Here is a 24639-nt window from a genome sequence, read left to right on the forward strand (position 1 = left end):
CAAGAAACACTATGAATGTAAGGAATCTGGAAATGCCTTTACCTACAGGTGCCATTTGGTCAATCATAGGAGGAGTCATACAGGGGAAAGACCCTGTGAAAGTCAGGTATGTGGGAAAACTTTCAGTAACCACTCTTCACTTGTTACACAGGATAGGATGCAGAATGGAGTGAAGCCCTTTGGATGCCTTGCATGTGGGAAGGCCTTTAATACTTCTTCATATCTTTGTCAGCATAAGAGGATTCATACTGGTGGAAAACTCTTTGATTGCCATGAATGTGGGAAGACTTTTAGATGCAAGTCATAGTTTACTCAACATCAGCGGATTCATGTTGAGGAATATTAACAAAAGCTAATTGGACTTGGAAATGTTAATATTCTAGTTATTTGACAGTCCGTCAAGATCTTGGTAACAAGTGGCATCAATGACACTGATCCTCTTAAGAAGCAGTTTATTCACAGTGTCTCAAGTTCTTGTTGAATGGATGGAATAGTAATGAACCCTCTTCTGAAAATGGAGAGGAACCAAAGTAAATCTGGTTCAAGAGCAGAAAGTGAAGCCATTACCCCATGATCTGGGCAGCTCTGGCCTCTTGCTCTCACACAAGGCCTACACTGTGCCATCAGTAATGAGCAATAGTGCTTTACAAGTGAAACTTTACTGGTCCTCGGTCTGTGTCACTTCACGTTAGGTATCTTGAAACCAAGATCACAGTGCTTCTGTCCTAACTGCCAGAGAATAAGCAAGAGATCATCTCCTGGCTTTTGCTTTTAACAGGGAAGACATTTATCCTACCAAGTTCAGACACAATGGAGAGCTCCCCTCAAATGGGAAAATGTTAAACATTATACAACATGAAAGAACAAGAAGTTACTTCTTGATGGTTCTGCATCCTAAAAATGGCGCCCAAACATAGTGCCAGAGAGAGAGAGAGAGAGAGAGAGAGAGAGAGAGAGAGAGAGAGACATGGAGGGAATCCAAAGCAGGCTCCGTACTATCAGCACAGAGCCTGATGCAGGGCTCGAACTCACACACTGTGAGATCATGACCTGAGCCAGGATCAGGAGTCAGATGCTTAATCAACTGAGACATCCAGGTGTACCTAAACCAAGTTTTTAAAAAATAATAATAAAAAGTTATTTTAAAAATAACATTTGGAAAAATGTGAAAATGTGTATTTCTGCCACCATGGGGCACTTGATGTTCATTGGGTTGACACGGCAGAAGAAAGTGTTTTGTGTGTGTGTGGTTGGGGGGGGGGGTTGCTAAACTTTTACAGTGGAAGTAGATGAGGTGATATAGCACCCTTCTGTGGTTTCCTGAATCACGTTGCCTTGATTATTTATTGCTTCTTAAAAGTCCACCCCAAATCATTGGAACCAGAGCAAGGACCATTTTTTGTTTCTTTTATACATTTCTCCTGATTCTGTGTGAAGCATTCATATTGTATCTGGGGGATAGGTGTCTAATCTCCCATCTATGTGATCCCTGCCAGGACCGAACATCCAGGATGGCTTCTTCTTTAACACGTCTGACACAAAGCTGGAGTGGCTGGGACCGTGACTATGGAGCCTCTGTTTCCATTGTCTGCTGCTGCTGCCGCTCTCAGCCATGCAGCCCCAGAACCCCTGCCCCTGACTGCCCCTCCCCCACCCTTGTGGTCTGGACAGAATAGCTGGACTTCTCACGGGTACATCAGAGCACCCAAGAGTGCAAGACAGAAGTTGCCAGACTTTTCATTTCTCTAAATGCTGTTTTATAGTTTTCAGTTAATAGATCTGGCATTATTCCCTACATATTATTCCCAACATTATTCCCTACATATTTCCCTACATTATTCCCTACATATTTCATATTTATTATTCTATTTGCCTTAAAATGTCAGCTTCTGACCACTGCTGGTATATAGAAATACAGTGGATGTTTGTGTAGCCATCTGGTATCTCGCAACCATACTAAACTCGGTTGTTCTCGTTGGGTTTGTGTTGTTTTGGTACATTAGCTTATTCAACCTATGGTGATCTGCTCTTCTTCAAATAAAGGAAGTTTTACTCTTTTCTTTGGATGATGTCTTTCTTTCTCTGGATGTCTTATTTATTTTTCCTACTGTACTGGATGAAGCCTCTACTACAGTAGTAAGTAGAAGTGAGAGAGGACATCTTTGCTCCTTATTTTGGGGGGAAAGCATCCAGTTTTTTTTTTTATCATTATATATTAAATAAGCTTGTTTTGAAAAAAAAATTTTTTTTTTAATCAGGTTGTTTAAGTTCCCTTCTTTCTTAGTTTCCTCACAGTTTTTATTTGGGTTGGATGTTACATTTTGTAAAAAGCTTTTCTGCATCTATTGAAATGATCATCTGGTTTTTAATTTTTTGAGTTGTTTAATGTGAATTATGTTGCTTGATTTTCAGGTATCCAAACCACCTTGCATTCCTTGGAGACACCTCACTTGGTTGTGCTGCTTGTGCATGTGCTTAATGCTACTGATGTGCTTTGCACACCTAAAAATGGCGAATGTGGTAAATTTCGTGTATATTTTACCACAATTTAAAAAAATGGGGCGCCAGGGTGGCTCAGTCGCGTAAGCATCCGATTTTGGCTCAGGTCACGATCTAATGGTTTGTGGGTTCAAGTCCCACATCAGGCTTTGCCCTGACAGTGAGGAGCCTGCTTCGGATTCTCTATCTTCCTCTCTCTCTGCCCCTCCCCTGCTCGTGTTCTCTCTCTCTCAAAAATAAATATTTTTTAAAACCATTAAAAAAAAACCTCTTAAGTCCCCCCGCCCCCAAACAAGAGAAGAAAAATCACACCTTCTGCATTTGCCTACCTCAGCAAGCCACACCTTCCTTGGAAAATCTGCAGATGCAGCTGTGAAGGGGAAAGAGCATGTGTTTCTCTACGTTATGGGAGAGCCAGGTCACCAATGAGTGGGCACTCTACACCAGGTAGCCTAGTTCTGAACATTCGCCTGGGAACTGTCACCTTTTATTTTCTTGCGTGCAAATGTTGACCATGAGATTGGTTTTAGATTGTGAACTTGATGGTGTATGGTGGAAATGAATGTAGACAAATCATGCCAGTCTTCCCTGGACACAAAGGGCAGAGGGTGCCAGGAAATGAGCTGGCTGTCTGGCTGACTTACCTGCCTCTTCCCCCAGCTCCATCCTGCCACCAGGACAATGCAGAAGTCATCGTGTCTGTGCCCCATTCAGAAGCCTTTGGTGGCTCTCCGTCAACCACAGGAGAGGATTCAAGTCTCTGACATGACCTGCAAGGGCCTCAATTTGGTATCTGTCCTCCTGTAAATATCTCCACCCCTTTCTCTTCTCACTATTTTATTTATTTGTTCATTCATTCATTGATTTGTTCATTCATTCTTTGAATGTGTATTTTTGAGAGAGAGCATGAGTGGGGGAGGTGCAGAGAGAGAGAGACAGACAGACAAAATCTAAAGCAGGCTCCAGGCTCTGAGCTGTCAGCAAGGAGCCTGGACCTGGGGCTTGAACTCATAAACCGCGAGATCATGACCTGAGCCAAAGTCAGCCGCTTAATCGGCTGAGCCACCCAGGCACCCCTCAACTGCTGTGATTTTTTTTTTTTTAATTTTTTTTCAACGTTTTTTATTTATTTTTGGACAGAGAGAGACAGAGCATGAACGGGGGAGGGGCAGAGAGAGAGGGAGACACAGAATCGGAAACAGGCTCCAGGCTCCGAGCCATCAGCCCAGAGCCTGACGCGGGGCTCGAACTCACGGACCGCGAGATCGTGACCTGGCTGAAGTCGGACGCTTAACCGACTGCGCCACCCAGGCGCCCCTTAACTGCTGTGATTTTTAAATTCTGTAAAATTACCAGTAGAACTAGTTGCCCTTTCTTTTATATCCTGCCTGGGTAGTAAGTAGGTCACTGCTCCTCCAGATTCTTAATGTTTTGTGAGGTCTAGTCCTTAGAGTTTTGTCCGAGGCAAGGCTGATGGCTTTCCTCCGGGCCTGTTCTGTCACCTGACCCTGCTGCAGAGGTTTGGGTAGATGCCACCATTGACAGATACCATACGCTTTCACCTAGCTGGACCATCAGTGAATTGCACCTAGGCACTTCGGGTGGCGGGGAGGGGCGGGGGGGAACCTCTGCGATTCAAAATCCCCCCTGAGGTACTGGATCTTTAGGGAGAAGGATAAAGCTTCCCTGAAAGGGTGTCTGCCACTCCTTCACATAAAACTGAGACAACGCTAGGGCCAGGTTGGCTCCACTCTTGAATGGACTATTTTCCTCTGGCCGGCAAAGCCTGTTGCGTCCCTCGCTTGCTAACCATTCAGTCTAAGTGGCCTTGGAATGGGGATGGCGCATGGGGAAGGGGGGAATCCCCAGGCCGCCCTGCGAGAAAGCTCAGCTCCCAGGAGATGGAGCTGTTGTATTTGGCGCCTTGTCCGGCAGGTGGCGCTGCTGTACTGCGAAACAGTCTCTCAGCACATTCTCTTCTCTAATGCGTCCGTTTTTTCTTTCATCCAGGGATTTCATTTTGTTTTCTTTAGCTCACCCGGGAGGGGACAGGAGTCATCTCTACATGGGGTGATCTCCGCATCGGACAAGCTCTTTTGGTCCTTTGTGGGCACTTAGAATACACATAGAACACATCAATTTTTATTTTATTATTTTTTTAAGTTTTTATTTAAATTATAGTTAGTGAACATATAGTGTAATACTGGCTTTGAGAATAGAATTTAGTGATTCATCACTTAAATGTAACATCCAGTGCACATCTCAAGTAATACCCATTACCTATTTAGCCCATCCCCCACCCACTTCCCCTCTAGCAACCCTGTTTGTTCTCTTATAGTTAAGAATCTGTTTTATGGTTTGACCCTTCTCTCCTTTTATTTTCCCGTGTTTTTGTTTCTTAAATTCCACATGAGTGAAATCATATGGTATTTGTCTTTCTTTTTTTTTTTTTTTTTTTTTTTTAATGTTTATTCATTTTTGAGAGACAGAGACAAAGCATGAGCGGGGAAGGGGCAGAGAGAGAGGGAGACATAGAATCGGAAGCAGGCTCCAGGCTCCGAGCTGTCAGCACAGAGCCCGATGCGGGGCGCAAACTCACGAACTGCAAGATCATGACCTGAGCTGAAGTTGGACCCTCAACCGACTAAGCCACCCAGGCGCCCTGGTATTTGTCTATCACTGACTTATTTCGCTTAGCATAATACACTCTAGCTCTTGCAAATGGCAAGATTTCATTCTTTTAGATGGTTGAGTGACAGTCCATTGTATATATACACCACATCTTTTTTATCCCTTCGTGAATCGATGGACATTTGGGCTCTCTCCATAGTTTGGCTATTGTTGATAGTGCTGCTATACACAACAGTGCATGTGCCTCTTCAAATCAGTATTTTTGGATCCTTCACTGGGCTGTAGGGTAATTGTATTTTTTACTTTTTGAGGAACCTCCATACTGTTTTCCAGAGTGGCTGCACCAGTTTGCATTCCCACCAACAGAGAGTGTTAGAGGGTTCCTTTCTCACATCCTTGCCAACATCTTTTGTTTCCTGTGTTAGAACACATCAGTTTAAAAAATTCATCCTATTTTATTTATTGAGTACCACTTTATGCTAGGAAGTGTTCTAAACAGAAGTAAAACAAACAACTATCTTCGTAGAACACACACACTAGGAAGAGAGACAATAAACAGACAAATGAGTAAATATATAAACTAACAAGTACAATAGCAATCACAAAGCATGATGAAAGGACATTAGATGGCTAGATGTTGCTATTTTCTTTTTTTTTTTTTTTAATCCTCCTGATCAACGTTTTTTATTTATTTTTGGGACAGAGAGAGACAGAGCATGAACGGGGGAGGGGCAGAGAGAGAGGGAGACACAGAATCGGAAACAGGCTCCAGGCTCCGAGCCATCAGCCCAGAGCCTGACTCGGGGCTCGAACTCACGGACCGCGAGATCGCGACCTGGCTGAAGTCGGACGCTTAACCGACTGTGCCACCCAGGCGCCCCGCTATTTTCTCATTATACGCTAAATCAAGATCACTTTAGCTTTAATCCCCCTTGCAAACATTGCTTACATCCTATCAGTTGAATTTGGGCACTTTATTTTTCCTACGGAAATGCAGAAGCTGCCAGGAGATTAGCTGTTCTTTGATGGGAGGTTGAAGAAGGGCGAGGAGTAAGGGAAGGAGAGGGTAGTCTGGATGGAGGACTCAATGAGGAGACTTCCCCTCCCCCCCCCCCCCCCCCCCCATTTTCAGCACCCAGCACTGCCTCCTGCCATGGGGCTACATGCGAGGGCTTCTGAATCCAACTGTAAAAGTTTTGAGTCCCCTCTCTGCCCAGGATTCCCCAGCACACTCAACTTTTTGAATCTGCAGTTTTATGCTTTCATCAAATTGAGAAAATTGTGGTCATTATGTTTTCAATTGTTGCCTCCTTTGGTAACTCTCTGGTGCTTTCAGGTAACTGTTTTTCCTATTTTGTGCAGAGTTTATATTTTTTTCTGCAGAATTGGTCCAGATAGTTGGATGCCAGAATCTCTGGAGGGTAGACCAAGATGTTGGGTAGTAGAATGTATTGTTTTCTCATCCTAATGCTTTCTGTAGTTCTCCAGTAACAAATAACAGTATGCAATTCTCTGTGGTTCATATATCCTCACAAATCTGAGCATCTCTGACCCCAGAAATGAATGACACTTACTCATCAAGCATCCACGCTACACTGACAGGAGGGTCAGTTGGCCAAGACTTGAGCTAGAAGTATACTAAGAATTTGCTTAGTATTCAAGATTTTGAGCACTTTTCTCAAATTATTTGTGGCAATCAATAATTTTAACATTGCAATTATTTTATTTATTTTTTAATGTTTATTTTTGAGCGAGAGAGAGAGAGAGAGAGAGAGGATCCAAAGCAGGCTCCAGGCTCTGAGCTGTCAGCACACAGCCTGATCCAGTGTTCGAACCTTCCAACCACAAGATCATGACCTGAGCCAAAGTCAGATGCCTAACCGACTGAGCCACCCAGGCACCTCTAACATTGCAATTATCAAAAATTGAACTAAAAAAAATGGACTAAAGAAGAATGCTTTGTGATATAGAAAGGTGTTCACCATATAATGGAGGAAAATGTTACTGGAATTATGTACCATTACGGTCCCATTTTTCTAAATTGTTTATTTACGTATAGAGATCTCAACCGGGGTGTGAAAGGAAAATATGTTTTAAGCTACAAGCTACAAATGTTAATTGTGTTCGCAGTAGTTCTGAGTTGTGGGATTATGGATGATACCTTCCCTCCTTTTTCACTCCTCTTTTCTCCACAGTAAACAGTCTAATTTCCTCCACTCTCTATCCCCCTTCCCTGCTGTTTCTCCATAGCCTTTCCCACCATTCGATATACTATTTATTTTCCTAATTCATTTGCATATACATTTTGCTCATTCACTTAAAAGTCAGATCTTAATTAAGAGGCCAGGGAATTTTGCCTGTTTTTTCCCTGATGTGTCCCCCCTGCATGACTTCTCCTATAGTTTTCTTAGTCTCCCCCGACTGCAGGGGCCGCTTCCACTGTCAGGGGCAGTCTGGCTGCAGAGACTGCTTCCGAACAGTAAGAATACTGACTGACACGCCTGGCAGGAGAGACATTTACTAATTTGTCGTCGTCGTCGTCACACTGGTGATAGGACACAGCCGGAGTTCCCGGACGCTGTTCTTCCGTGGCAAAACTTAGCATAGGAAGAAAACCACGCCCCCACGAGCCAGGCTCGCGGGCCAAGCCCGGAGCCACCCCGCGCTCACACGGACAAGGCGCCGCATAGCAAAGCTGCCCTGAACGCGCCAGGGAGCTGGCTGCCACGCGGTAAGATAGCACGTGTGACCAGGTAACTAGGGACGCTTCCGGTCTCCAAGCGAGGGGAGGGGGAAAGCGCGCGCCGCGCGCCTGCGCACTCTCTCCCCCAACTCCGCCAGGGCCCTGACCCCCGGGCCACGCCCTCCGAGCACGGAGGCGCTGGAAGGAGGCGTGTACGCTCGGCGCTCTGCTTCCTCCCCGAGTAGAAGGACACGCCCCTCCGCCAAGCCCCGCCCCTCCACCGCTGCTCGGGCTCCGCCCCCTCGCCCCGCCAGCCTCGGGAGTTTCGCCGCCTGCGCGCTCGGAGCCCGGGCGTTTGCTCACTGAGGCGCCTCGGCCGAGACCGGTGGTTTCCGGGCGGAGACCGGTGGGCTGTTCCGGCGGGTCAGGAGCCGGAGGCCGGGGGCCGGGCAGGCGGGGCGCGCCGCCCTGACCGCGACGGCAGAGCCTAAGTCCGGACGCCGCTGCGGAGCATCCCCCGTGCCGACTACATTTCCCAGAGGCCCGCGAGGCGGGTGCGCGGAGGCCGAGGCTGCGGGGCGGGGGCGTGTGCGGGACGCAGAGAGGCCGGGGGGCGGGGTGTGCGCGCGCGCGGGGCCCACGGGACCCGCGAGGCCGGCGCTACAGGGGTATGCCGGCGGGTGTGTGAGACAAGTGAGGTGCGAGCGTGTGGAAAGTGAGCTCTCGTGCGAGCCTCGAGGAGAGGCTGAGTGGGATGAGTGTGAGGTGCCAGAGACGGTGGGAGGTGTGTGTGTGTGTGTGTGTGTGTGTGTGTGTGTGTGTGTGTGAGAGTGTGAGCTGCCCGAGATGGTGGAAAGTGTGAGTGTGAGCTGCCCGAGATGGTGGAAAGTGTGAGTGTGAGCTGCCCGAGATGGGGGGAGGTGTGTGTGTGAGAGAAAGCATGAGGTGCCAAGAGCGTGTTGGTGTGAGTGTGTGAGACTGCAGTATGTGTGTTTGGCCTATGAGGTACGAGTGTGTGTGTGTCTGAGTGTGAGAGCGGGCATTCCGTATTTAGTGTGTGTGAGATGCGGGGGGAGGGGCGCAGTGACAACTGGAGAGCAGGGTGTGTTTGTGTCGTGTTAAAAAGGAAGCCCCGGGAGCAAGTTGGCACCACTTAGGCCGAGTCCCCAGATGGGCGGTTAATACCCAACCTAATTGCAGGTTCAGCCTACCCGAAATGGAGTTTTAACTGGCCAGTCAAGAATTTTCTGGACGGTACCAATGAGGCAGTCTGTCGCATGGGCCCTCTCCGTCCCACAAAGGAAGAAGAGGTCATCTGTGTGAGACCCCCGGCCATTCCCCCCACGCCTGAAACAGTCCTTTCCCTTTTTTTCTGATCAAGTCCTGCCCCACCTCCTTCCCATTGAAACACCGGTTTTGTACAACCGGTCGGAGCTCCCCTCCACTTGCAGGACGCGGTGTAGCCTGTTCTGGAATTGATGAAAGGAGCCAATTAGAAATGTACACTTCACCCAGTTGAATTTTGTTCTTGAACAGTATCTGCATGTGACAGGAACCCAGGAGTCTTCGAAGGAGTCCACTGAGAGAGTGTGTGTGTGTGTGTGTGCGCGCACGTGCGCGAGCGAGCCTCGAGTGGGAGAGACCATCATGTTTGTGTGTGAGAGGAAACCTAGTGGTGTGGTTGTGTGTGAGACCAAAGCGAGCAGGGGGGGAGACCGCGTGAAGCGTCGATTGTCCCCTGAAGGCTTGCAGGGCCTCTCTGGGACCGTGGTGTATGTGACCGCATTTGAGGTGCCTTCCTTGGGATGTGGGTTCTTGGGATTCTGTCCTCTGTGGTCAGGAAGTGGGTGAGATCCCGTGTCCGTGTTGGCGCGTCACCCTGTATGCTCAGAGCTGGCCCCGAGTGACTGACGTGTAGGGGGACACTACTGGGAAGGTGGAGAGCACGACCTTCTTGATGTGTGTTGGGATTTGGTGTTGTGTGTTGCTCAGGTGACACTCCTAGACCAGAATTCCCTGCTCCCCGTTCAAGAATTCCAGTAAAAAGCAATAGGTGGGGTGACTGACCGGAGAAGGAGACACCCTCAGTTCTGGGTGCCAAAAAGGAGGGCACACGAAGGGACTGAAGGCGGAGGTGAGAGTGAAGCTGGCAGAATGGGACGCTAAAGGGACCATTGTCCCATGGAGGGAGGCAGGCGAAGCCTGTGGGGGTTTGGGTGGAGGGCCTCCGGTGCGTTTAGGAGTCAGATTTTCAGAATGTAGACCATGCCAAAGCATGAAGCAGAGATACAACGAGGGAAAGGTCTGCCTCTACCTATAAAAATAAGGCCAAAAAAATAGGAAGGCAACTTTTAGGAAAAACATTAAATTTAGGGCCTTGAGCATAAGAGAGACATTTGTAAGTTACAGTCCTCTGTGGCCGCAGGGTGCCTGGAATCTCTGGGTTATTTGGGCGGAGGAATCACAGAGAGCAGGGAGGAAGAAGAGGAAGACAATTTTCAGGCTTATGATTCTGAGAGTGCAAAGCAAGCCTCACCTTCTCACTCCCCTTTCTGTCCCTCCAGCCCTGTCCTCTGGGACACTGCCGTTCTCCAAGAGAGAAGCCAGGAAGGGAAGGCAGAGATGACTGTTGAACTAGTGAAAGCCATATCCCAGGTTAGTTACTTCCTTTCTCATCCGAGGAAGGCAGTCTTATTCTTTAGGATTTAATAATGCCTCTTTTCTTTTGAAAATTCCCTGATTCACAGCGGCCTTGAAGGGCCTGGTTCCCGGTTTTCCCAGAGGCCACTAACTCCCAGAGGGCGTGCGTCTTCAACTCTTCAATCTCCTGTTAATCCATCTTCAAATCTAAGCTTCCATTATTGCATTTTTAGTTTTAGAATGTCTATTTGATTGTTTAATGTAATTCCCCATTTTCTGCCCAAGTTCAACATCTTTTGTATTAATTCCTTAGAAATATTAATTCTTTTGCCATACTTGTCACATAATTCTGTCATTTGGATCTCCTGTGAGTTTCTTTCTGTTTTCATTTTTTTTTTGACGTTTATGTATTTTTGAGAGAGAGACAAAGCACGAACAGGGGAGGGGCAGAGAGAGAGGGAGACACAGAATCTGAAGCAGGCTCCAGGCTCTGAGCTGCCAGCACAGAGCCCGACGCGGGGCTCGAACCCACGGACCGTGAGATCATGACCTGAGCCGAAGTCGGCCACCTAACTGACTGAGCCACCCAGGCGCCCCTCTGTTTTCATATTTTTTTCCTCTTGATTTTGTCTCATGTGTGTCATTATTTTGGGTTAAGTGCTAGACTTTGTATATTAAAAAATCTTAGAGATAATTTGAAGCTTTGACATCTTCCTCTTGATAGTGTTCACTTTTTGGAAATAGATTTTAAAAGTAAACTTTATTTTTTATAACAGAAAAAATGCGAAGACAGTACTAGGAGCATCCAAACACCACAGTCAGCTTCCCCTGTTATTAGCATCTTACATTAGTTAGTATGGTACATTTGTTACAGATAATGAACCAATATTGGTATGTTGTTATTAACTAAACTTCATGCTTCGTTCAGATTTTCTGTTTTTATTTAATGTATTTTTTTTCTGTTCCGGGATGCTACCCAGGAGACCACATTACATTAGTAGTTCTATCTCCTAAAGCTGTGATAGTTTCTCATACTTTCCTTCTTTTCATTGACCTTGTCAGTTTTGAGGGGTACTCAGGTATTTTGTAGAATGTCTCTCATATCTGCTGTTTTTTGCATGATTAGACTGTAGTAATATATTTTTTGAAGGAAGATCACAGAGGTAAAGTTCCATTTTCATCATATATCAAAGGTTTACGCCATCAATGTGATGAATTACTGTCCCTGATTACTTGGTAGAGGTAGTGTTTGTCAGGTTTCCCCAATGTAAGGTTACTCTTTGTTCCACTTTTTCATACTGTACTCTTCAGAAGGAAGTCACTATGCGCACCCCACAGCTAAGGAGTGGGAAGTTATGGGGGCTCCTGGGAGGCTCAGTCGGTTAAACGTCCGGCTGTTGACTTTGGCTCTTGACTTCGGCTGAGGTCATGATCTTGTGGTCTGTGAGTTTGAGCTCCACATCAGGCTCTGTGCTAACAGCTCAGAGCCTGGAGCCTGCTTCGGATTCTGTGCCTCCCTCTCTGTCTGCCCTACCCCCGCTCATGCTGTGTGTCTCTCTCTCTCTGTCTCTCTCTCTCAAAACTAAACTTAAAAAAAAAAAAAAAGAAGCAGGAAATTGTGTTCTCTCTCGAGAGTGGAGCATCTGAGTAAATGATTTGGAACCCTTCTGTATCAGACATTTGTCTGTTCTCCTCTACTTATTTATGCAGTCACTTATTTGTATCAGCGTAGACTCACGCATATTTATTTTGTACCATAGGTTGTAATCCAATACTACTTTATTTTGTCGTTCACATCATTCTAGCTTTGGCATTAGGAGCTCTTTTAGCGACTCCTGTGTCCTGGTGACACACCCTGTCGTTGCGGGGTATTTTTTGTGTGCTGAACACTGACTTGGACGCTGCATATCTAGGTTATCCTGTATCCTTCCACACGAGTCCTACAGTGAGCCACTTCTCCGTGGCGGGGCTGGTTCACTTTTGCTTCAGGCACACAGCTCTGCTAAGCACAACTCAGTCTAGGCAGGAGCTGAAATGCTGAGAGGCAGGGGCTCAGTCCTTCTGAAAGCTGCGTTATTTCTGGCTCACCATCGATTCTGGGGTGTAGTCCTTCCTTTGGGCTCTCAACCAAAAGCGTGGGATGTTTACCAGAACCTATGCTTGGCAGATTATAGTAACCTGTGAGCAGTCTAGATTAGCATTTATTGTTGTTTCTTCTCACATGTCAGTCTTGAGTCCTTAACTTGTCAGCTGTGAGCATTTTATCAAGCTACTTCTGCTTGGGAAGTCTGAATAAAATCTCACTGGGTATCCTAATATTGGAGATTGTGGAAATAATTTATGGTATAAAGCATGTTTGGGGAAATCTTTGCCTTGTCTTTGGGCATTTATGGTATTTTATAATGTGGAAGGGCTAATCCTCTTCCCATTACTCCTCTTCTCCAGAATTCTCTTGACTGTTATTTATTTTTAAGTTTATTCATTTATTTTGAGGGTGAGGGGGAGAGAATCCCAAGAAGGCTCCGTGCTGTCAGCACAGAACCTGACACAGGGCTCAAGCTCACAAACCGTAAGATCATGACCTAAGCTGAAATCAAGAGTCACACACTTAAATGACTGAGCCACCAGGTGTGCCTCTTGACTATTAGAAGTTTATTTTTCTAGCAAATATTAGAATCATGCAGTTTTTCAAAACTGGTTACTTTAGAGTTATTTAGCAAATACTTAAAAAAAATTTTTTTTAATGTTTATTCATTTTTGAGAGACAGAGAGAGACAGAGCCTGAGTGGGGAAGGGGCAGAGAGAGAGGGAGACACAGAATCCGAAGCAGGCTCCAGGCTCTGAGCTGCCAGCACAGAGCCCGACGTGGGGCTCGAACCCACGAACTGGGAGATCATCACCTGAGCCCAAGTCAGATGCTCAACTGACTGAGCCACCTAGGCAGCCCCGCAAATACTTTTGACCTTGTCCATGTGAGATAGTCTTTCAGATTCTGGCAGTGCAGCAAGAAACAACAAAGACTGTGTCCCTGCGGAACCTCCATTCTAGAAGGGGAGAAAGAATTTGTATACATTAAATAGTGAAACATGCAGGTCTTTATTTGGACATAGGTTTTCGTTTTTCATGGGCAGATTAATCTGGGAGTACAATTTCTGGGTCATATGGTAAATTCATATTTGAATTCTTAAATGTTAAACTTTTTCAAAGTGGCTGTGCCACTCTGCAGCCTCAGCAGCAGTGTGTGAGGGCTCCCAGTGTTCCGTGTCCTCTCTAATGTTTGTTACCTGTTTTAGTAGCTTAATTTTATTACTGTCTGTTGGTTACTTGTAGATTTTCAAATAGATAAGGTTTTAAATTCATCTTTTCATAGTTTTGAAGTGCTCTGAATCCTGACCAGAGAATAGCCTGAAAATTTTGGAGTTTCAAATTTGTGAAGGCTTTTGTTGGCCTAGTATATGGCCAATTTTTCTTTACTGTATATTGCGGTATACCAGAAAGCTAAAAACTGCATTACCCAGGCTTCTTTGCAAATACCATTCTATATATGACTTATATATGCCAGGCAGAGGCTTCCAGTGTGATATATGGAAGGCAGAAGCCAGCAACAGGAAGCAGTGGTTAAGTTCAGGGAAATAGGATTTTATAGCCAACATGTTGGCACGTATTGGCAGATATGGCCGGTATTGGCAGGGGATTTGGTTGTTCTGGGGCAGCACTGGCTGAAGTTCCTGCTGGTCTAATCCTAGCATGTTATATGCTTAGCTGTGGGTGACACTGGAGAATGGGATTTTGGAAAAATACCATCTTGGTCTAATTGGGCTTTTCTCCTTCTTTGTAGCAGGCAAACCTCATTCTTTAGTCCTTCTGGAAATCCCATATATTATTGGATACCTTGCAATAAATGTGTTTCTTCTTTAAAAAAAATTACAGGCTCTTCAAATACTGTAAATTAGAATTTCATTGAATATAAGATAATCAGTAAAAAATTAAGTGCTGGACATATGTATATGTAAAGATATCCATATAAACATTGGGAAAATAATTAACCAGGAGTACCAGGATCATAGCAATCCAATTTATTCTTCTGGGGAATAACCCAAACACCCATTTCCTTTCTAGTGACCAAATTGTACCAAATAGTGGAAAAAACGTGACCACTTTTTGCTTGCATTGATAAATTCATGTGAGTGAATTTGATTTTATAGAAACATGTGAAATGATAGGTATCAGCCAAAATGGTAGCCTCAGCTAACTAGAAGGTGCAAACCAGAATTCAGGAAAACCAGTAGCTCACGGTGAATCTTAAATTGTTAATACTGGAGCACCTGGCTGGCTCAGTTGGAAGAGCATGTGACTCTTGATCTCTGGGTCATGAATTCGAGTCCCAGGTTGGGTATAGAGATTACTTGAAAATAAAATAACAACAACAACAAAATGTTAATACCTTTATGTGAAAAATATATTGAACATTTTCTCAACGGTGTGTATATCTTCTGAAGTCCCATACATTGAATATCTTTGTATCATACCTTTCTTTAAGTGTTTACTGTCAAAAAGTAAATTAAAATGTTCTGTGCATAGCTCTGTATATAGTCAGTTGCCAGTGTCTTTGGTAACTTTGCAAATCAGGCATTGAACATGAAGATTTTTATTTCCTTTCTAAAATTTTTTTTAACGTTTATTCATCTTTGAGAGGCAGAGAGAGATAGAGCATGAGCGGGGAAGGGGCAGAGAGAGGGAGACACAGAATCCGAAGCAGGCTCCAGGGTCTGAGCTGTCAAGCACAGAGCCCGATGAGGGGCTTGAACTCATGAACTTCAAGATCATGACCTGAGCCAAAGTCGGACGCTCAACTGACTGAGCCACCCAGACGCCCCAAAGATTTTTATTTTCAATGGAAATAAAGTTGAAGATGAAAAATGCCCATAATATTTTTAAAAATTCCTTAGAGCCTGCTGGTGATTGTAACTGGACGTTAATTTTTTCTCAACGCATTTTACTCTTTAAGAAACGAAAAATTATATTTATCTGATTTCGTTTTGATATTGGCTAAGTATATAGGTTTATTGTACTCAGACTCAGTGTACAAATTGGATGTGTTGTAGTCTTATGTTGGGCGATCTCATATTACTACCCGATTTACTCTGGTATGGCATGTCATGCTAGTTCTTAATGACATAGCATGAGAAAATTGCATTCTGATTATATTCATTATTTTTATTGCATAAGAAAAAATAAAATCAGGCCTTGAATTTCAGTTCAATGCTCCTTCCCTTCTGAAACATTAGGGTCCCATTGAGTACCATTTGTAAAATATCAACTTAGATATTCCTTTTTTGTTGTTTTTAAAGTTTCAACCACAGATGTAGTCATTCCTTGAGGCTCTTATTTAGTGCCCTGTGGCCACTTATCCGTTTTCGCTATGCCGAGAAATGGGTTAGCATCCTTTTATACAGTGCAATTTATCACTTCAGTAACTACTATTTTAGGTTGGAGCTTCATGTTATGATGGTTTAATTTTTCTTTCTCCCCCAAGGGCCATTGCTCACATAAAATAGGAACAATTTAAAACTTCAACTTGTATTTATGCATGAAAATGAGCATCAGTTAATCAAGAATGTATTTGTATCAGGACGCCTGGGTGGCCCAGTCGCTTAAGCATCTGACTCTTGATTTTGGCTCAGGTCATGATCTCGCGGTTGGTTAGATCAAACCCCGCATCAATAGTGCAGAGCCTGCTTGGGGTTCTTTCTCTCTCTGTCTTTGCCCCTCCCCCTCCTTTCAAAATAAATAAACATTGGGGCGCCTGGGTGGCGCAGTCGGTTAAGCATCCGACTTCAGCCAGGTCACGATCTAGCGGTCCGTGAGTTCGAGCCCCGCGTCAGGCTCTGGGCTGACGGCTCGGAGCCTGGAGCCTGTTTCCGATTCTGTGTCTCCCTGTCTCTCTGCCCCTCCCCCGTTCATGCTCTGTCTCTCTCTGTCCCAAAAATAAATAAAAAAACGTTGAAAAAAAAAATTAAAAAAAAAAACACAAAATAAATAAACATTAAAAAATTGTATTTGTGTTATTTCAGGACTTGGTGACATTCAAGGATGTAGCAATAGACTTTTCTCAGGAGGAATGGGAATGGCTGAACCCTGCTCAGAGAAGTTTGTACAAGAATATGATGTTGGAGAACTATCGGAACCTGGTATCACTGGGTAAGAGTATTTTTCCTTCTTCATAATTTAGAATTACATTAGGGACTCTTTACATTTGTACTTATTATTAAAAAAATTTTTTAACTGTGTGTAGGTATATTGAAATCTAAGAAACAGAGGACATTCAGGGATTAATGAAAATTTCAGATTAAGTCAGTGAATTTGATATGTATCACATAGTCCATGAGTGTGCCCTTTAGTCATTTGGAAACACAGTGCACGATGTGACTTTTCACTGGTCTCCTGTGCTGCCTTATTTCTTCTCTCCTACTGTACTGTTGTTATTCCCACTTGAGAGTAATGAGGTTCACCAAGAATATAGCTAATTATTATAAATTTAGAATATGGATTTTTAAAAACTATGTTTTTATAAACTGGCAATAAGTCAAACTGGTGAGACACAAACTATGAAAGTGGCTTCAGATATTCTTAGGGAAACTTACTTGAATCCTTCCCAGCTCTGGGGCCACCTCATTGTCTAAACTAGCTTTCTCTCTCTCTCTCTTTTTTTTTTTTTATTTAAGTTTTTAACGCTTATTTACTTTTGAGAGAGAGACAGAGACAAAGCACAAGCGAGGGAGGGGCAGAGAGAGAGAGGGAGACACAGAATCCAAAGCAGGCTCCAGGCTCTGAGCTGTCAGCACAGAGCCCAACGCGGGGCTTGAACTCATGGACCGTGGGATCACGACCTGAGCTGAAGTCGGACACTTAGCCAACTGAGTCACCCAGGCGCCCCTAGACTAGCTTTGTGTTCTCTAAAAGGCCTCCTTTATCCTGGCTTGTGGTTCACCAAGCTTCTTGAAACTAAATGTATATCTTTTAGCAAATTTGAGTAATTGTTGACTTGCTTTCTTCAAATAATTTTTTTCTGTTGTCTTCTGGTATTTGAATTACAAATATGTTAGACCTTTTATATTATGCCCTAGGTGACTGAAGATCTGTTCATTATTTGAAGTCTTTTCTTGTTTGTATGTCAGATTAGATTAGATAATTTATATTGACTTCAAGTTTATTGACTCTTTGTGTATCTTCTTCAATGTCTTGTTAAGCCAATGTAATGGATTGTTAAATTTCAGATAGCATATTTTTCAATTCTCAACTTTCCACTAGGTACTTTTTTTATAATTTCTGTTTCTCTGCTGAGAAATTCTGAGCATATTTTCCTTTACATTTTTTGGGTATAGATAAAACAGTGGTTTTTAAATCCTGGTCTACTAATTTCAACATCTGTGTTATCACTGCTTAGGTCTTCATTAATTGTTTATTTTTCTGAGTGTGATTCACTGTGTCCTCTTTCTACTTACATCTAGTAATTATGGATTTTATCTCAAACACTATAAATAACACATTATAGAGACTGTAGGTTCTGTTATATTCTTCTAAAGAGTTTTGTGTTGTTTTTTAAAAGCAGTTAACTTGACTCAGACTCCAAACTCTGTCTCCAGAGGCTCTTTATAGTACATCACTTATTGGGTGTCTGATGATCCTGTGAAAATGCTGGGTAGCATTTCTTCCCCCAGCCCCTTAAAAATTGTTTAACTTTTATAGAGTTGACTGTTGGCAGTCCCACTAGACTATGCCAGAAGCTTTATGTATTCTGTCTTTAAAATGTGTTTTACTCCTTCATCTAGTCATTTGTGCTGTCTTCTTCCATCAGTATTAAGAAACTGGCTTATAGTTCTGAAATACCCAAACCATGGCCAATTTTCATGTCTTCTTTTTTCTGTATGCAGGACTTTGCCTCTCTAAGCCATATGTGATCTCCTCATTGGAGCAAGGGGGAGAGCCTTGGGAGAAAAAGAATGAGATGACAGAAAGCCCAGGTGAGTGTGGGAGAACCCGGTAGGGGTATCTTTTCTAGGTAATAGCTCAGCTGTTTTCCAAGGTGGTACTTTTTCCTTTCATCTGCTTCTTAGAAATTCTTCTCAAGCCTTCCAAGCCTGAGGAGAAAACAGAAACTTCACTATGTAGCCTGGGCTCCCCAAACATCTTCTCTTCCACTTGGAGGTATCTCTTCTAATAAGCTGACTCATTTTGCAGAAATCTCTCCCCAGCTCTTTCGCATCCCCTCCTTCCTTTTGCCATGTGACTTATACAAGCTTCTCTGTTTCTTAAACCTTACTTAACTCCCAAATTAGGCCTGCTTAAATATCAGAACATATGCTACTCCTTTCAATCTTTCTTTGCCTTCTTGTCACAAATGGGAAAGACCAGCCCCTACCAGCCCTTGTGTAACCAGCTCCATCCTACTTCTCTGACTTTATCCTCTAACACTTTTTAGCTTTTTCACTATATATTAGTGCAAAGCTTTCTAAATGAGGTGAGGTGCCCAGATGTTCTTCAAGTGCATTAAAGGTATGCCAGCATACCGAATCTCTAAGCCTTGAGAGACCAGGTGAAGCAGAGACAGTCTGAGTTCCAAGTTTGCTTGCTTCTGGGTCACAGGCAGTATCATCCTTTGGCCTCTGTGTGTCTTACAAATGTCAATAAGTGCCTGACGGTACAGTTGAGAAGCACTGCTCTTACCCATTAGCACCTTTTCAGAACTTTCCACGCTCTTTACTGATTCAGACTTTTGGATTTCCTGTTTTCTCTGCCTAGAATGCTCTTCTCTTGGCTCTCTGTCCATGCTTGACTATCAGACCAGAGCTCAAAAACCATCTCATCAGGGGCCTTCCCTAACCACCTTATATAATGAACATTCCCTTATTCCAGCCCAATTACTTTCTACCAAGGTACTCTTTGTTTTCTTTGTAACACTCAGGAGAGCCTATAATTAACCTGTTTATGGTTTACATGCCTATTTTCTGCCTCCACCTCTGAACTGACAGTTCACAAAGACAAGGGAATGTTCAGATCATACACGGAAGTTAACACCTTTATGAGATTCTCCCTTCACTTCTTTAACAGTATTTGATCTTCACGTCTTGCGACGATTTGGATCCTAGACTTCCAGGGTCCTCCAAATACCCAAATATTGGAAGAGAAATTAGCCCTGCTTAGACACACTTTATACTTTGGTTGTGTGGGAACCTACTATCAGCTTTAAATAGGGAAATAGAGGAACTTTCTGGATAAGAGGTAATAATTGGCCTTGTGAAGAATAGATGAAGAAGGCGGTGGGGGGGGGGGGGGGCGGCATGGGTGCCTGGGTGGCTCAGTAGGTTAAGTGTCCAGCTCTTCATTTTGGCTCAAGTCATGATCTCAAGGTTTATGAGACTGAGCCCTGCACCAGGCTGTGTGCTGACAGTGCAGAGTCTGCTTGGGACTCTGTCTCTCATGCTGTCTCTCTCTCTCTCTTTTTTCTCTCAAGATAAATACACATTTTTTTAAAAAAAGAAGAAAGAAGGAAAGGGGATGAAGTCTATAAATTTGGTGGGATATTGAGTCATGGTATAGATTTAAGTATTATTAAGTGAACAAGATACCTCAGCATCTGTGTTGAGAAAGGCCAAAAAGATAAGGGACAGCCATGGCTCCCCATGGGAGGTTGGTGTTGAAGACTACCTTCCTGGGAAGAATCAGTGATGTCTCCAGTTTTCTGTTTCTCTGTCCACTGTTGCTCCCCTCATTTGTTTATGGAGGAAAAACCATAGATGATTGGTTCATTGAACCTTCAGGTGTCAATTCTAGAATTACCAAAGCCTGAGTATTCCTGATATCAGTAGTGACCTGGGATAGGAAGCTTGTTAATACCGTAAAGTCCTTCTTAACTGAGTTAGCAGATTGGATCTCTTCTGTCTCTGAACTCTTATACCAATTTTGCTTTTTACCACATGGGCTCTTGATATTTCATATTGATATTTCATATTTTCTTCTCAAGTTACTTTCTTTATTGGTCTTGCCTTTCTTTTTTTTTTTTTAGGTTTATTTTTTTGAGAGAGAGAGAGAGAGAGAGAGAGAGAGAGACTGAGTGCAAGGAAGGGCAGAAAGAGGGAGACAGAATCCAAAGCAGGCTCCAGGCTCTAGGCTCTGAGCTGTCAGCACAGAGCCCAACGCACAGTTCGAACTCAGTCAACCACAAAATCATGACCTGAGCTGAAGTCAGATGCTTAACTGACTGAGCCACCCAGGTGTCCCTGGTCTTGTCTTTCTCATCACTTTCTATACCACTCAAGAACAGCTTGTATTTTATTATGTTCGTGTCCCTAATGCTTGACACATAGAAAATTGCTTCAGGGAGTGTTGGATTAGTCAGTCATTTGCTATGGATAAGTTACGAAAGGAAAGCACTTTCTCTTTTGCCCTTTCCTGATATCAACCTTTCCCCTGAAGTTTTCTCTTAGTATCATCTCTTCAATACAAATTTCTTCTTCGTATATTTATTGAGAACTTCTATATGCCTGAGTTTCTGTGACAGATGTTAAGCGGCTTAGTAGCAGTATTTAAAACATATGTATTCCTTCCCTGAAGCTTATATTCTAGCTTGCAAAGCAAGAAACTTATTTTAAGTGGCAGTAAAAAGAATTAATAATAGTAATACCCAGGGGCGCCTGGGTGGCTGAGTCGGTTAAGCATCTGACTTCAGCCTAAGTCATGATCTCGCGATTTGTGAGTTCAAACCCCACATTGGGCTCTGTCCTGACAGTTCAGAGCCTGGAGCCTGCTTTGGTTTCGGTGTCTCCCTCTCTCTCTGCCCCTCCCCTGCTCACTCTTTGTCTCTCTCAAAAATGAACAGATGTTAAATAATAGCAATACCCACCTACATGTCATTATAAAACTAGTTTATTCAAAAATACTTATGGTGGGGCACCTGGGTGCCTCAGTTGGTTAAGCATCCAACTCCTTATCTCTGCTCCAGTCTTGATCTCAGGGTCGTGAGTTCAAACCTTGCATTGGGCTCTGCACTGGGCATGAAACCTACTTTAAAAAAAAAAAAAAGACAACCCCATTAAGATGTGGCCTGAGAAGTGAGAATGAGTAGATGAATGGAAAAATGCCTTAATATGGAGTCTCAAGTTCAGGGCTCTCTGAGAAATGCAGAGTTCACTATTGAACCATGTAGCAATGGTACACACAAACACTATTTTATGGTTATGAGAAGATTAGGAATTTCCCTAAACCCCAAGGGAAGTCATGAAGCATGAAGTGTTTGTGGTCAGTTGCTGGGAATCTATAGAGATTTTTGATCAGCAGTACTTATGTGATGATACCGGTATTTAAACAAAATTAACCTACGTGTATATGCAAGTCAACTAGAAGTGGGGAAGAATACAGGAATGGTATTTAATTTACAGTAAGTCATGTTAATGCAGAATAAAATATTGTCATTGTAGCCTACTTCTCCAGGACTCCATTACCTTCATTTAATTTTCTTAATCACCTTTTCTGTGTTTCCCTGAGCTCTTGAGATCTGCTTGCATATTTTTCAGTTGATGTTCCTGTGCATAGCACATTTTGTGGGGTTCACTGTTTTGGAATCACCTTGTCCTCATTAAATGTTTCCTTTGTTATATCCCATAAATAAGGAAACACTTGCTTATTTGGTATCTTTCAGATTTGGAATCTATGTATGAGACACACGAATTATCTCTGAAGCACTTCGTGTATGATGATGTGTTAATGGAGAGAATTACAGGCTGTGGACTGGAGCATTCCACTTTCAGCGAAAACTGGAAATGTGAAGATCTTTTTGAGAGGCAGTTGGTAAGTCAAGAGACATTTATCAGGCAAGAAGTAATCACTCATAACAAAATCCTCACTGAGGAAATAGATCACAAATGTAACAAATCCAACAAATTCGTCCATCTAGACAATGTAGAGGAAAATGTTTATAACCATAAATCAGATAAAAAAAGCTTTTCTCAAAGTTCCATGGTAGTAAAACCCAAGAAAGCATATTCAGGAAAGAAACTTTTTAAATGTAATGAATGTGAGAAAACCTTTACCCACAGCTCCTCCCTTACCGTTCATCAGAGAATTCATACTGGTGAAAAACCATATGAATGTAAAGAATGTGGGAAAGCCTTCAACCAGAGTCAGCACCTTGTTCAACATCATAGGATACATACTGGAGAGAAACTCTTTGAATGTAAAGAGTGTAGGAAAGCCTTCAGCCAAAATGTGCACCTTATTCAGCATCAAAGAATTCACACGGGAGAAAAACCGTATAAATGTACAGAATGTAGAAAAGCCTTCAGCCAACCTGCACACCTTGCTCAACACCAGAGAATTCATACTGGGGAGAAGCCATATGAATGTAAGGAATGTGGGAAAGCCTTCAGTGACGGCTCATCCTTTGCCCGGCATCAGAGATGTCACACCGGCAAAAGACCTTATGAATGTATTGAATGTGAGAAGGCCTTCTGGCAGAACACGTCCCTTATTCGTCACTGGAGGTACTACCACACTGGGGAGAAGCCTTTTGATTGCATTGACTGTGGGAAGGCTTTCAGTGATCACATAGGCCTTATTCAGCATAGGAGAATTCATACTGGAGAGAAGCCCTACAAATGTAAAGTGTGTGGAAAAACCTTCAGTTATGGCTCATCCCTTACCGTCCATCAGAGAATTCACACAGGAGAGAAACCTTATGAATGTGTCATCTGTGGGAAAGCCTTCAGCCATCATGCCTCACTCACACAACACCAAAGAGTGCATTCTGGAGAGAAACCTTATAAATGCAAGGAATGTGGGAAAGCTTTTAGACAGAGTATACACCTTGCTAGTCACTTGAGAATTCATACTGGTGAAAAACCTTATGAATGTAAAGAATGTGGAAAAGCTTTCAGCATTAGTTCACAGCTGGCTACTCATCTGAGAATTCATACTGGAGAGAAACCTTATGAATGTAAGGAATGTGGCAAAGCTTTCAACCAGAGGGCACACCTTGCCCAACATCATAAAATTCACACAGGAGAGAAACCTTATGAATGTAAGGAATGTGGCAAAGCCTTCAGCCAGACTACCCGCCTTATTCAACATCAGAGAGTTCATACTGGAGAGAAACCCTATATATGTAGTGAATGTGGAAAGGCTTTTAGTGACAGCTCATCCCGTTCTCAGCATCGGAGACTCCATACGGGCCAAAGGCCCTATGAATGTGTTGAATGTGAGAAGGCATTTAGAACAAAATCCTCCCTTATTTGTCATCAAAGATGTCATACTGGGGAGAAACCTTATGAATGTAGTGTATGTGGTAAAGCCTTCAGCCATCGCCAATCTCTTACTGTTCATCAGAGAATCCATTCTGGAGAAAAACCGTATGAATGTCAGGAATGTGGGAAAACCTTCAGCCAGATTGGACACCTTAATCTACACAGAAGAATTCATACTGGAGAGAGGTCTTATGAATGTAAGGAATGTGGGAAGGTCTTCAGACAAAGTGCACACCTTACTCATCATCAGAAAGTTCATGCTGCAGAGTCCTCTCAGCCATGCAGCTCTTCCCCACCCCAGATCTCACCAAGCCCTGTGGATATATCTGCTAGATATTTTTGGAATTCATCCACTTTTAGTTCTCATTGCCCTAGTCCAAAACACAGTCATTTCACGTGGACTATTCCGGTATAAAAACTAGTCTTCCATTCTGTTTTATTCCCTTCAAGTTCATCCTTTACAATATTGCCATGGTGGTCTTTTAAAAATGTAAATGTAATTAAACGACCCTCCTCTTAAAACCCTGGTTATGAAAATGTAAACTATTCGATGCGTATAAAGTGCTTAGCATAGTGCCTGACCCAGAGCAAGTAGTACTTGGTAAATGTTAAGGCGGTGTCATTTAGAGTCTGCTTAAAATAATTTTTAAACAGTGAACTCTGGAAAGCAGTATATCAGTACTAGGAGATTATGATAATTTTGGAACTGAAACTATATCTTAAGGTGGATAATGAGGATTAGCACGTAGTGTTTTTAAAGTTCAATGTCCTAACAGAATAGCATAGTGGATTTCTTGTGCCTCCGAATCTGTATTCTTTGTTGCTGCAGAAATTCAGTGTGACCTGATACATAGAATATGTTTTAGGAAGTGTCTAGAGCTCTGGCTA

General features: G+C 43.3%; 1 protein-coding gene across 1 annotated transcript; it reads left to right on the top strand.

Annotated features, from left to right (window-relative positions):
• The first annotated feature begins 8662 nt into the window (after positions 1 to 8662).
• On the top strand, positions 8663 to 24060 carry ZNF471 (zinc finger protein 471). Its single transcript, XM_019439128.2, is given in 6 exon segments — positions 8663 to 9947; positions 10378 to 10468; positions 16528 to 16654; positions 18388 to 18477; positions 22152 to 23909; positions 23912 to 24060. Coding segments are annotated over 5 exon segments (2043 nt in total). The 5' UTR covers positions 8663 to 9947; positions 10378 to 10435; the 3' UTR covers positions 23947 to 24060.
• Positions 24061 to 24639: the final 579 nt, after the last annotated feature.

This window comes from Panthera pardus, unplaced genomic scaffold (assembly GCF_024362965.1).
Source record: "Panthera pardus isolate Hobbes unplaced genomic scaffold, ASM2436296v1 HiC_scaffold_18, whole genome shotgun sequence".
Classification (NCBI taxonomy): domain Eukaryota; kingdom Metazoa; phylum Chordata; class Mammalia; order Carnivora; family Felidae; genus Panthera; species Panthera pardus.